General features: G+C 55.5%; 1 protein-coding gene across 1 annotated transcript in view; it reads right to left on the bottom strand.

Annotated features, from left to right (window-relative positions):
• LOC123589134 (coronin-7) overlaps positions 1 to 13,787 on the bottom strand; it is a 57,800-nt gene that overhangs the window by 24,609 nt on the left and 19,404 nt on the right. The window contains exons 7-9 of the mRNA XM_045460798.1: positions 10,243 to 10,293; positions 4,220 to 4,306; positions 3,690 to 3,772 (exon numbers count right to left, since the gene is read on the bottom strand). Of these exons, the coding sequence (XP_045316754.1) occupies positions 3,690 to 3,772; positions 4,220 to 4,306; positions 10,243 to 10,293 (221 nt within the window). The remainder of the gene's footprint in view (positions 1 to 3,689; positions 3,773 to 4,219; positions 4,307 to 10,242; positions 10,294 to 13,787) is intronic.

Genomic DNA, 13,787 nt, shown 5'->3' with positions numbered 1-13,787 from the left:
TGTGATGCCCCTTTACTCTCTGCATTTGGGATGTGCCCAGGCTTTCCAGAAACCCCGGAAGTGGGAGTGTTTTCCAGGAAAGCTGCAGGCTGTGTGGGGGCAGGGCCAAGGATGTAGAGTGCAGTTCTGGCCCAGACTGGGTGCTGGAAGCTTGGGAACAGGGACGGATACACAGCACCTTCTCCCATGACCGTGGGACAGGAGGCAAAGTGGGCCCTGAGGCCTCAGAGAGGTGCTGTGACTGCTGAGCGAGCCTCCCCGAAGCCCCGTGCCTGTGTCTCCTCAGTGGGTCATGGCCCCTGGGCCTCACCAGCCTCACCCTGGCTGGAAGGACGCAGCCCAGTCAGGTCTGGGGAGCAGGCCCTGTGGCTCAGGGCATTGATGTCAGCGCCGAGTCAGGCCCAGCCACGCGAGGCTCTGGATTCAATTAGTGGCTGCTGAGGGTTCTGGCATGGGAAGGGAGGAGGTGGGCGGTGGGTCGTGTTGGGCAGCAGAGGATGGTGGCAGTGAGCCTGGGTGGGGCCCCTTCTTCCTGAGGCAGCGGCGGCAGCCCAGGTGGATTTCCTGTGAGCCTGGGTCCCATTAGGGGAGCAGTATGGCAAGGCCTGCCCTCCCCCTCGGCAGCCCTGTCAAAGGGGCCATTGTGGGCCCACGGGCCGCTGCTGAACACAGCGTGGCTGCTGAATAAATGTTTTCACTGCAAAGCCAAACCTGGCCTAGTGGGATGTGGGATGGCGGGGGGGGGGGGGGGGGGGGGGGAAGGCGGGACCTAAAGAAAGGGGCTAAACGCTTACTCCAGCCCTCCCAAAAAAGGGATTTGGGGTATCCCAGCAGATCAGGAGCTAGGGGATGAAGGGGTGGGGCGGGGGCAGGGGCAGAGTGGGAGACCAAGCCAAGATACAACCCTTACCCAGGACAATGCCCACGGCTCTGGGGCAGGGTCCAGGGATAGATGTAGGGAAACGCCAATTCTGACTGCTGGGTTTTTGCTGCCACAGGCCCTGTGCCATACGGGCTACACACGCTCCCACTAATGCCCAGCAAATCCTCTCCAGAAGAGAACCACAGCCTGGGAGAGGTGAGCTGGCAGCTTGCTCACCGCAGGCGGGGATAGGATCCCAACACGGGCTCCCTGGCCCGGGATGGGGTGGCCAGCCACGTGGGCGTCCAGGAGAGGGGCAGGGCCACTGTGAACAGCAGAAGCTCCGCAGTGGGAAGCAGCAGAAACTGAACCCCAGCCTCCACCCTGCACAGCCTGGCTGCTGGGGTGTTCTCAACAGAGGATCGACTTCTCTGGCCTCCGCTGCCTCTGAAGGAACCGGAGGAGAGACCTCCCCACCTGCCTGTGGCTGACGATGGGTACAGCTGACCACTCCACCATCCAGAAGCACTGGACTGAGGCAGGCGGCATTTTTACACCTCCCAGTCTACAATGTGAGCTGCTCCTTCAGTGCCAGGCCCTGCTGCCTACCTTCCCACCTTCACCCTGCACTGAACACAGCCCCTGGCACATCTGAGGGACCTGCTGCTTGAGCTTGGCTTCACACATAGGCCCCTGATGTCCTGCTCTTCCCCTACTCTTGATGAGGTATGCTCCACACGTGATGGTGGGGGCTGTGACAGGGGCCCCTGGGAGGCGGGGGGGCCCTGGGCTCTTCCTAGGAGATGACCGGGAGAGGTGAGTGCCTGAGCCCTGGCCCCCTCTAGCTCCTATAAGAACACACACTGCTTTGCTCAGATTGAGATGGAAAAGCTGTAAAAGAAACTGAGAGTGGGAGAGAGGAGGGCGGGTATACTGGAAATCCACGGCTATCCCCACATTTGACACCCTGGACATCTTCAGTCCCAGTCACTCAGCAGGCCTAACCCTCCAGGGAGCCTGAGGGGGCAGGGCATGTGCCACCACTACCCTGGTCCACCAGCTTCACGGAGGGCCGGAGAGTCCCCACTCCTCTGCCAAGGGTGTGGCCTGGCAGGGCAGGGGCCAGGAGTGGGGGGAAGGAGGGGGCGGGACACTGGCCTGGCCACCCATCTGGGAGTGATTTGAGAAATTCCAGGCCTTGCTGGCCCTGCGAAGCTATTCTTAACCGCTGTAATTACAGGGTCAGCCTTGGCCAGTGGCACCGTGGGGTCTGGGCATCGTTAACTCCTCCAGGGGCAATGCTGGGGAGGGGCGGGGGCTGCTCTGCGGGGGAGGGGGACCCATCAGGAGCCAGGGGTGGAGCCTAGAAGGCAGGAAGTGGTGGGTGGAGGAGGACTTGATAGCTAGTGCTGGGTCCCTTTTCCTGGCTGGTCCACCTCCCTCCTGCTGGGGAGCCCTGTAGGGAAGGAGATATCTGGCCCGGGGAGGCATGGGGGCTAAGATACCAATGCAACCTCAGGGCCTGGGTGCTCTTATTCTTCCAGCGCAGGTGGGCAGTCACCAGGACCCCAGGGCCCAGAGTAGGAAGAGGCCTTGCACTGTGTGGTTCCAAGGCACTGGATCTCACTCAGCCTTGCCTTCCCCGTCTGCAAAATGGGCCTCACCAGCTCCCCAGCCTCTTCCTGGGTTTTAAGAGGGGGGTGGGAGTGGAGGGTCACTGCCGCTGTTACCCCTTCCCTGGGAGCTCTCAGGTGGGGGGTGACTTGGCAAGAGTTCTTATGGCATCAGACTTCCCCGCTCCCAAACACGTCCATGCCACACCTGGAGCTTGGACAGGTCACCACCCTCTTCTGTGACTCAGTCTCCCCAGTCATGAGTGGAAGAGGAAGGGGCTGGATAGATAGCCAAGGGACCAAGACCTTCTCCTGGCTCTGATCTTCACAGATCTCTGCCTGGGGAGGTGCAAGCCCCTCCAAGAGTCATGGGAGAGCAGGGCTGAGGCTTCTGAAAGGGAACCGGGCCCCTGCCTCCTCCTACCCCAGCCAGACTGGTCCCCCACTCTCCTACGCCTTGTTTCCTCACTGTGACAGGCAGTCATCTCTGAGAGCCTCCTGTGCCTAAGCCACAGTGAGCCTAGGCACCCGTGCATGGAACTGGCTTGGCCTGGACCCACGGCACCCCACAAACCTCCTGCACACACTGCCATGAGGATGGAAAGATGAGGCGCACTTGCAGTCCCAAGCCACCCAGGCGCACCCACCCCCTCACTCACCCGCCAAAACCACCAGAGACAGGCGTGTGGCCCGGGCTAAGGAGCTTCCATAAAGCCTGCAAGCCTGCCAGCCCGAATGTCCCCCCCCACCTCCCCACCACGTCCACCCTATCAAAGCTTTGGTCTCTTCGACCCTCGGCATCACCAAAACAGCCACAGCAAAATCAAGGGCATGTCCATGTCTCCCACCCATGTGTCTGCCGGGTCACAGTCCTTCACCCAAATGCCAAAACACGCCGACATGAGCCCTCAGGCTGAGGCCTGCACGGCCAAAGGCCCACTCTGTGGCTAGGGTCCACGTGAGATGGGGTCAACAGGCGACCCCACAGCCCAGCTCAGGCACCGTGACCGCTTTGGTGCTCAGCCCCTCACTGACAAGACCTGAACCAGGTGAGGCCTGTTCCAGCTGGACTGGGCCCCTCCACTCTGCAGGGGGCCTTGCCAGGGCACATTTGGAACCCTCCCCAATGGTGTCCATTACAGACCTGGACTCAGGACACCATCTAGCCCTTGACCCTCCCCACCGATCCATCCCAACATGTCAGCTGCTCCTACCCGGGTGAGGTGTCCAGGGTGATGGAGGTGAGGGCGCTGGAGAAGTGCCGGGTGTCCCAGAGCTTCACTTCACGCTCACGCATCTGCAGGGAGGGAGCCAAGAGGGGCTCAGAGGGGCCCATCCCCGGGAACCCAATGCCTGAGGAAACAGCCTTGACACAGGGGCACCTGCCCCAGAGCAGAGTTTGGAGGGTGGCGGTGGGGGGTGAGTCACGGCAGGGAGGGAGGGTTTGGGTTTGCATGTCCGGCCCCTTTAAGAACCCTTAGGTGACAAGGGACAAGGGGCGGTTCCCTCCATGGACTCTGGTCCCTTGGGGTGGGCTGCCACGGTTCCCAGGGTCAGGCTTAGCTATTGCAAATGGAATCTGCCAGTTTTCAGCAGCTGGAGGTCCCCTGGGACTCTGAGACCCAGCTGCACACAGGGCCGTATATGGACAAGCCTAGAGCTGGCTAGCCGTCCCCCACCTCCCCCTGGGCTTCACTCCTACCCTCTTGGTGTGGGTACCCCGCCCATCTGGGAGGAGCCCTACCTGGTTGAATCCACTGGACACAAGGTGCTCCTGGGTGCCCGTCCACACCAGCCAGCCATCCTTGCTGTTCTTGTGGGCCTCTGTGCTCTGGAGGACACAAAAGATGGTGCTGAGCCACCAGGTCCTCCTGCAGGGGGGACACCTGCCGGAGAGCCCTACAGAGGGCAGGAAGGGCCAGGATGGTGACCCCAAGAGGCTAGCTGGGGACAGGGAAGACTGTATCACTACAGGATGGACCCCAGCCTCACCTTGGCTGAGGAAAGCTCTGCACCCAGAGGGCCACCCGGTCACCAAGCTTGGGCTCAGTCTCCCTCCTCCAAAGGGGACTGTTGGGCTGTCCTGCCACAGTGACGGTGCCAGGCCAGCAGCACATCCTTGTCCTTGCAGGTTCCTAGACTGGGAGGCACTCAGTTGCCGGTCACCAACCCCAGCCTCTGGGGACCCCTGTGCTCTCTCAGAACCTCATTTTTCTCACTTGTGAATGGGGCGTGTTGCCTGGGCTGCCTACTTCCCAGGGCTGTCTGAGCACCAAATGACACTACATGCAAGAGCCGGCCTACTACAGATCAAGGGATAGCAAGCATCCCAGCTGCCTCCTGAGTGCCAGGGGCTGGGGAGAGGGCCTGATGCCAGGCTCTAGGGAATGGTCCCTGGAGAGCGGAGAACGCACAGAAGCGCTCCTCCTCGCCCTCCCGCGGTGCTGGAGCTGCTAGCAGGAAGGCTTCCTGGGCCCAGGGAGGAGAGGCAAGTTCACACCCCAGGCAGCCCTGTCCCCTGGGCCCAGGCAGGGAGGAGCAGAAGGGGCCAGAGGAAATGCAAACAGCTCCCTCCCAGTCACCTCGGCCCCTGGAGCCTGAGACCAAAGACCCTGTTACCAAAAATAGCTCACCCCAAACTGTGGCCAGCTTCCTCCAAGCTTCCCACGATCTCCTTGGGAATGAATGAGAGAAGGGAGGTGGCCTGGGAGGAGCTGGCCCAGCGCCCCCTCCCCAGCCTGCGGAGGCGGACCCCAGCGTGGGAGACCCTGGAACGCCCGGGTTGTTTAAGGGGCTTTTCCCACTGCTCCCTTCCCACCCAGCAGCCAGCACAGGAAGTTGGGGCTGGTGCCTGAGAACCAGGGCCCCACACCCCTCTCCACACGAGGGGGCTGTGGGGCCAGGGCAAGATCAGCCTTGCCCTCACACCCCAGAGTCGGTGAGAAGTGTCACATGGGCCCTCCCTCTCATTAGTGTGCAAATATCCCGTGTAAGCAGCAAAACAGATGACCAGCAAAGCATCATGCATCATTCATTCATTCGACAGACATTCGAGGCTTCCCCAGGCCAAGTACCATGCAAGGAGCTGGCTGGTTCTCAGGTGGATGGTCACATGGGGGAGACCAGGCTGCTCATTCATTTGTTCTTTCATAATACGAGTGGAGTGTTCAAACTGCATACTCCACTGGGCGCTGGGGACATGGTCAAAACAGAAAGGGTCCCCAAACTCACAGAATATACAAGTCGGGAGATAGAGGCGAGCCAAACAGAAATACCTATGTCACTACACGTTGTTGTAAGTGCCAGGAAGGAGCAAAGGGAAGGCTGTGGGCACAAGCTTTGGAGTCACTGCCTGGGTGAACACCTGCCCGGCCACACTAAGCATGTCTTCCCAGCATGAATTACCCAACGTCTCTGTGCCTGTTTCCTCAACTGTAGAAAGAGTACTGAGCACTGTAATGGGTCCTCCTTTGGAGGGCTGTTGTGGGAAGTGTCAACACTGGCGAACACTCAGGGCTGTGTCTGATACACATCCAATAGGCGTGTTTTTTAAAAACATGGTAACAGATGGGGCGCCTGGGTGGCTCAGTTGGTTGAGCGTCCGACTCTTGATCTTGGCTCAGATCGTGATCTCATAGTTCATGGGTTTGAGCCCTGCGTCAGGCTCCGCACTGGTGGTGCGGAGCCTGCTTGGGATTCTTTCTCTCCCTCTCTCTCTCTGCCCCTCCCCTGCTCGTGCACATACTCTCGCACTCTCTCAAAATAAATAAACTTAAAAAAAAAAAAAAAGATTTTAAAGTAACATAGGAGATAAGACAGGAAGGATCAGAAGGTGTGAACCAGGCAGGGGAACTGGCACCTGTGAAGAGTCTGGGCCAGGGAGAGCAGAGGCCAGTGAAGATGCAGGGGGTACGGGGCGAGGGAGAGAGGGGCGCCCTTGAGCCTGCAGGGCGTGCGCGTCAGAGGCACAGGCTGGGGATGGAACATACCTTGGCCCATCTCCCACCTTCCTATTTCACACATGGAGAAACCAGAGGCTCAGGGAGAAGCAGCCACCTGCATCCAGTCACCCAGCAAGACAGCTGTCAGCTACCTGAGCCTCCTGCCCCCCGTGGGCCAGGTTACTGTTCTAGGTCTGCGTGAGAGGGACCTGCGGTGAGAAGAGTTGAGCAGCTGGAAGGCAGAGCGGGGACCAGAAGGGACTCAGGATGTCCACAGGGTGGTGACGGTCTCTGAGCAGGGCACTGGTCTCTGAGAACACTGAAGGCACCAAGGAAGCTGAGACCAGGTAAGAGCTTAGACAGAGCCCAGTGTGCCCACTGTGGGCACACATGGCTCTGTGTGCCCAGGGGCCACAGGAAGCCCCATGGGCGGGAGAAGGGTGGCCACCCACCCCTCCATCCCTATCTCCAGATTACTACAGTAATTTTTATTTTCAGAAATGGCAAGTTCTTCTTCCCTGACCTCAGCGGGACTAGGGAGGAGGAGCCCTCTCTCAGATCCCCAGACTGTCATTCTCCGGGGCAGGGGGGAGGCTGTAGCTGGACCCCAGGCAGCCTGCAAGCCCTGCAGCCCCAGCACTGTCCCAGGAGGCTCTGAGGGGAACCGCAGGAGGTAATTCCCAGCCTGCAAGCCACAGGGGACGAGGCAGCAGGGCATCCTGCTTAGGGAGAAGCCCCACAGTCCCCTCTTGGTTCCCCCACACCTGGCCCCAAGGAGAGAACAGGAGGGGCTGACTGGCCAGCACAGGGGCACCAGGAGCAGCACATAGCAGCATTCCAGCCGCCATACAGCCAAATCCCACCTCTCTGTCACCATGGCAACACTTCCTGTGTGGGGCAGGGCAGCTGGAGGAGCAGCCCTGGGCTCCTGGGGTCCTTCCTCAGGGCCAGGGGACCTTCTCTGGTGTAAGACCCCCACCACCCACCTATTCTCCTTCCCGGCCAGGCTCAGTCCTGGGTTCCAGATGCTGGCCCCGGGACCTGCCTGATGCACACAAAAGGCACAGGGCCACCAGGCCACGCCAGAGGTCAGAGGGCTCACTCCAGGGCAGTCCTAACCCTGGTGAGGGTGCTGAAGCCTCACAACTCCCTGGACACTCGCTTTGCTGCAAACTACTTCCCTGGCATGCCCATGGCTTCAGGGCCTGCCCTCCCACCCCTCCACACCCCCGCCCCCCCACCACCGGGCTCTGGCACCGTGAACAGGCTTTGGTGTCAGACAGAGCCTGCCTGGGCCACCCAGCTGTGACCCTGGGACAGAAATGACCAATGGGCCAACTTTACAGGGCAATCATGAGGGTGAAAAAAGACTGTGTGTGCCAAGGGCCCGGAGTATGATAAATGGTCATAAATGGAATCTAGAAATGAAGTAGGGGATGTGAACAGGAGACAGCTGCCCAAGCATCCCCTGACTCAAACTCAGGTCACACAGGGCCCAAAGAGGCAGCAGGAGGTGGACCCCCCCCAGGGCTCCCCACCAGCCTCCATGCTACGGTGACAGCCAACGGGGCAGGGAGGGCAGCGCATCCTCCCATGACTCCCCCAACAAAGCCCCCCTTCTACTGGGGAAGGAGGATCTCCAAAGAAGGAGCTCCCCAAAGGCCTCTCCCCTGAGCCGGCCCCTCAGCTCACACCAACCCTGGCCGCCAGCAGCGGTTTTCCTAATAGAAGCCAGGTGTGGGCCAGATGCCCTGGGCGGAAGTGGGGGGCAGGGCCATGAGGAGGGCAGCGTTCCAGGCCCTACTGCCCCCGCACCAGCGCACCAGCGGCAGAGCACAGGCACCAGCCCAGCAGCTGCGAGGGGGCAGGAGCCACCCACGCTCTTCCCAGGTCTCCCTGGCCCAGAAGCCCCATTCAGGGGGGCTTCCTCCAGAACGAGATCCTCTCCCCCCTCTTCTAGGAACTTGGAGCCCTTTGGACGGCAGCCACTCTGTCTCCACCTCGGCACCATCATGGTCCCCCACCCCCCTTTGCTGGCGGAGGAGGCAGGGAAGGAAGAAAATGTTCAGGCTGGGGGAGCTGGCCCTTCATTGCCCACTCAGGGCAGGAACGGGGGTACTATGCACAGTGCCCTGGGACCCCCCTTTCTGAGCACAGAAAGCTCCAGCAAAGCCCCCTGATCATACCTGCACTGCTCTGAGACTCTGCTGCCCTGACAGCCACGGGGCCACAAACCATAAGCCAACTTCCCTGGGAAGCAGGGCCGCTGGGGAGTGGAGTGGGGAGTGGGCTAAAACCACTCCTGCCTGGCTTGGCTCACCTGTCAGGACGGGACCTCCATCCGGTCTTCAGCCAGTCAGAAATGGAACAGACTGGGCCGTCTGGGGCCAAAAGCTGCTACGGCCTACCTGAAGGGGATTCCGTGTGTGCGCGTGCACACACACGTGCTACGGGTGCAGGGTGGGGGTGGGGGAGGAAAGCCCTGCCATCCCTGGCTACTGCTGGTCAGGTGTAGGCTGACAAAGTGCCCTCTACCCCTGGTAGGGAACAAGTCCTAGGGATGGGGAAAGGGTATCTGTGATGGGCCTGGGGCTTTGCTGCGGAGCTCTTCCCCTGAGCTATCAGCAGGGCCCTGATCTTTACCTTCCTCAGGAAAGAAGCCTCTTCAACTTCTAAAAAATACTTTTTCTTTTTTAATATTTATTTATTTGGGGGAGAGTGCAAGGCGGGGGAAGGCCAGAGAGAGGGGGACAGAGGATCCAAAGCGGGCTCTGAGCTGGCAGGCTGACAGCAGTGAGCCTGATGTGGGGCTCTAACCCATGAACCGTGAAATCATGACCTGAGCCAAGGTCAGACGCTCAACCGACTGAGCCACCCAGGAGCCCCTAGAAAAAAAATTTTTTAATGTAAATCTGAGCAGGGCACCTGGCTGCACTCAGCCAGTTGAGCGTCTGACTTTGGCTCAGGTCATGATCTCACAGTTCGTAGGCTCGAACCCCACATGGGGCTCTCTGCTGTCAGCGTGGAGCCTGCTTCAGATCCTCCGTCTCCCCCTCTCTGTCCCTCCCCTGTGTATGCGCATGCTCTGTCTCAAAAATAAGTAAATACTTTTTTTAAATGTAAATCTGCTCACCTCACTTTCGGCTAAAACTCGAATGGCTTCCCATAGCCCAGGTGACAGGCCCCCTTCATCACGTGCCTGACACTGAGCCAATGTCAAATGAATGAATGTATGAATGAATGAATGATTCCCCAGTGGCTCACTGGCTATAGCATGAACCCAGAACCCAGACCCCCGCTCAGCACTCAAAGGGCCACATGCACCCCAAGCACCATCACAGACACAAATGAAACAGGCTCAGTGCCTAGATCCCACAGACCCAAAGGAGCAGAGTGAGAGTCCACTGGCTGTGAGACTGGACGGGTACAAGGTGGGCAGCTGTGTCTTTCTGGCTCCTCTGAGGCTGGCTTCTGCCAACTGTGCCAGGAAAGGTAGGGGGGATGGGGGTCTCAAAGGAGGAGAGGAAGCTGGATTCTGAAATTAGCTTCCTAAAGCCACAGGATGCCTCCACTGGATGCCTGTGGACAGCCTGGCTGCACCGCACCCTGTGATCAAAGCCAGGTACTCCCAGGACTCAGAACATGCCTCCCGGAAAGAGCTGCCAGCAGCAGGAGCCCACCTCCCAGGTGACCCCTTCACACTCACAAGGCCTTGGCCAGGGGCGTGGGGTGTGGCAGAATCTCTGCCAAGAGGCAGAGCCTGTCCCGGCCGGCACCTGTTGGAGGCACTAGGGCCTCAACCCAGCCCCCTGCCCACACAACTCACCTGGGAGGCCCTGGGCTTCGCTCTGGGGTCGAAGATCCTCAGCTGCTTGTCCTGGGAAAGCAGAGAGGAGTAAATAGAGCACACTTAGGACAGGCAGCGTCCTCAGGGGCCAGATGTCCCCTCCACCCACAGGCTGTCATGGTCCCACACCCTAGTACACAGAGCTGGCATCACGCACCAGGGGAGACCTCCCCAGCCTGGTTCCTTCTTCTCACTGCAGGGGGCAGGTCCCCTTTCCTGCCCCAGTCACCCACAATAGAGAACTCAGTGAGAATTCACATTTCCTGAGCACGTACTATGTACCAGGCCCGCTAACACACATGATCTCTCTCCGTGCTTCCAAACATCTTATGAAACAGTCCTATCACCACGACCCCCTCATAGATAAAGAAACTAAACCAAATTCTAGGCTACCAGCTAGCAAATGTTTTGCCCTGTACCCAGCCCAGCCCAGAGAGGTGTAAAAGATGACGTCATTTCTACACTTAAAGAACTTGGTGTCTAACCAGGACAGTGAGCTGACACATCCTAACCATCACTCAGCATACAGTTACTGACTCAGGTTACCTAAGGGTGGAGATGGGAGTAGATCAAAAGATATGTATGTGTATTGTAATAAAGTACCATACCCTTATAATAAGGACTTTATTCCTGTAGAATAATTGATCTGTGTGTACAAAGGTACGTGCATAGCGGGGCACTTGGGTGGCTCAGTCAGTTAAGCGTCCAACTCTTGATTTCGGCTCGGGTCATGACCTCACAGTCATGAGATCAAGCCCCGCATCAGGCCCTGCACTGACTTTAGAGCCTGCTTGGAATTCTGTCTCCCTTTCTCTCTGCTCCTCCCTCTGTGTACCATGTGTGCACGTGTGCGCTCTCTCTCTCTCAAAATAAATAACTAAACATTAAAAAACCCTTTTTTTTAAAAATTTTTTTTTTTCAACGTTTATTTATTTTTGGGACAGAGAGAGACAGAGCATGAACGGGGGAGGGGCAGAGAGAGAGGGAGACACAGAATCGGAAACAGGCTCCAGGCTCTGAGCCATCAGCCCAGAGCCTGACGCGGGGCTCGAACTCACGGACCGCGAGAACGTGACCTGGCTGAAGTCGGACATTTAACTGACTGCGCCACCCAGGCGCCCCTAAAAAACCCTTTAAAAGCCCACAAACATCCATGCATAAAGAACCGGAGAAGAGAAGGAGTAGAACCTGCATTCCCTGCCTACTTAACGCCTTGGCCACGACAAACTATTAAGCACTACAAAGAAGGTGCAGAATAACATACGTGGTGTGATTCTGCTGTGGTAAAAATAAACAAAAATCCATATCTGACCACATTCCTGTAACTTTTGCGAGCTGGCTAAGCAAGGAGAAAGGTCTTAAACAGTGTGGGCTGTGCATTAAGGCTGGGTGCTGGGGAGGAGGAAGGCGGAGGGTAAGTAGGTTTTACTTTTTTTTCCATCTTAGCACAGTTTCACTTTGTTTCAATCAGCATGGATTCATATTTTCATATTTTGAAAAACAATGAAGCAGCAATAAACTGGAATTTGTAATTAAAAACATAATACCATTCACATCAGCATCAAACAATATGAGACACATAGCTATACGTCTAACAAAATACACACCAGATTTATGGGAAGGATACTACAAAACTCTAATGAAAGGAATCAAAGAATTAAATGAACGGAAAAATATTCCACGTTCATGGACAGGAAGACTCAATATCGTCAAGACGTCAGCTCTTCCCAACTTGATCTACAGATTCAATGAAATGCCAGTGAAAATTCCAGCAACTTATGTTGTGCTTATCGACAAACCGATTCTACAGTTTATATGAACAGGCATAAGATTCAGAATGGCCCAGGCAATACTGAAGGAGACCAAGTGAGTAGGACCAATAGTACCCAACTTTAAAGCTACATTAATCAGACAATGTGGTACTGGCATAAGGATAGACAAATAGATCAAAGGAACAGAACGGAAGGCCCAGAAACAGACCCCCACGAATGTGGGGAATCAAATAGCTATGTCCTGGTTAAGGAGATTAAAGGGAATGCATTGCAAAGCAGAACAGTACTTTCTGGCCTTGCTGAAAACAGCAGACGTGTATCTAGTTAATCTGTATACAGGGGGTGGGTCCTGCCCGGGCTCGGGAATTCCCTAGACCCTGTTATCAACGGGGTATCTTATCTTATTCTCCACCTTGCTTTCAGCATCTGCTCTTTTGTAGTCTTTGGAATGCCATGTTGTTGTTTTTTTGCCTGCTTTCTTGTTTTTTTGTTGTCTTGTTTCTTCTTGTTTTTGTTTTTTGTTTTTGTTTTTTTGCCCGCAGCCACTGGCATACTGCACAATGTTTTCCCTATAGTTATGCCTGATAAATGTGGGAGCCGGGGAGATGGGAGCAGTGCAGGAAGATTTCCCCTAGCCTCCCTCTCACCTCTTGCTCGGAGTCTTGAGTAATCCTTTCTGCTGTCATCCTCGGCTTTGCTGGACAAAGCCAAAAGCCAAACACACACAAATACAGTCAACTGATTTCTGACAAAGGACTGAAGGCAACACAATTGAGAAAAGACAGTCTTTTCAACAAACAGCACTGGGACAAGTGCACATTCACATGTGAAAAGGTGAATCTAGACACAGACTTTACATCTTTTACAAAAACCAACTCAAAATGGATCACAGACCTACATGTGAAATGCAAACTTACAAAAGCCCTAGAAGATAACACAGGAGAAAAATCTAGGTGACTTTGGATTTGGCAATGAAGTTTTAGATACAATATCAAAAGTGTTGGTGTTGCATCTATACAACGTGACCAAAAAACCAAAAAACTGGATTTCATTAAAATCATAAACTTCCGGTCTATAGAGACACTGTTAAGAAAAAGGAAAGACAAGCCACAGGCTGAAACTACCTGCAAAGCACCTATCTGAGAGAGGACTTGTACCCCAAATACACAACACTTAAAACATTAGAAAAATTTAAAAAAGTAAGATTCTATTTAAAAATAAGAAAATAACCCAAATGAACAAATGGGAAAAAGACCTAAACAAACACCTCATCAGAAAAGATACACACGATGAACAATGAATACAGGAAAACCTGTTTCACATCATGTCTCATTAGGGAATTACAAACTAAAACAAGTTACCACCACACACCTATTAGAATGGCTAAATTTTTTTTTTACAAAATGACAACACCAAATGCTGGAGAGATTAGGGAGGAACAGAAACTCTTACTCATTGCTGATGGGAATGCAAACGTAATAGCCACTTTAGAAGGCAGTCTGGCAGTTTCTTACAAAGCTACAGATAACTCTTAACTGTATGATCCAGCGATTACACTCCTAAGAATTTATCCAAATGAGTTAAGAACGTATGCTGGTATAAACATTCACGGCACTTTTAAAAGTTGCAAAAAAAAATGGAAGCAATCAACAGGTCCCTCAACAGGTGAACAGATGAACTGCGGCACATTCATACAATGGAATACTATTCCGTGATAAAGAAAAGAAGGAAGAAGCCAAACCATAAAACTCC

Source organism: Leopardus geoffroyi, chromosome E3 (assembly GCF_018350155.1).
Source record: "Leopardus geoffroyi isolate Oge1 chromosome E3, O.geoffroyi_Oge1_pat1.0, whole genome shotgun sequence".
NCBI classification, from domain to species: Eukaryota; Metazoa; Chordata; class Mammalia; order Carnivora; family Felidae; genus Leopardus; species Leopardus geoffroyi.
Note: the sequence above shows the minus strand (reverse complement) of the source record. Positions and strands in the feature narration are given on the sequence as shown.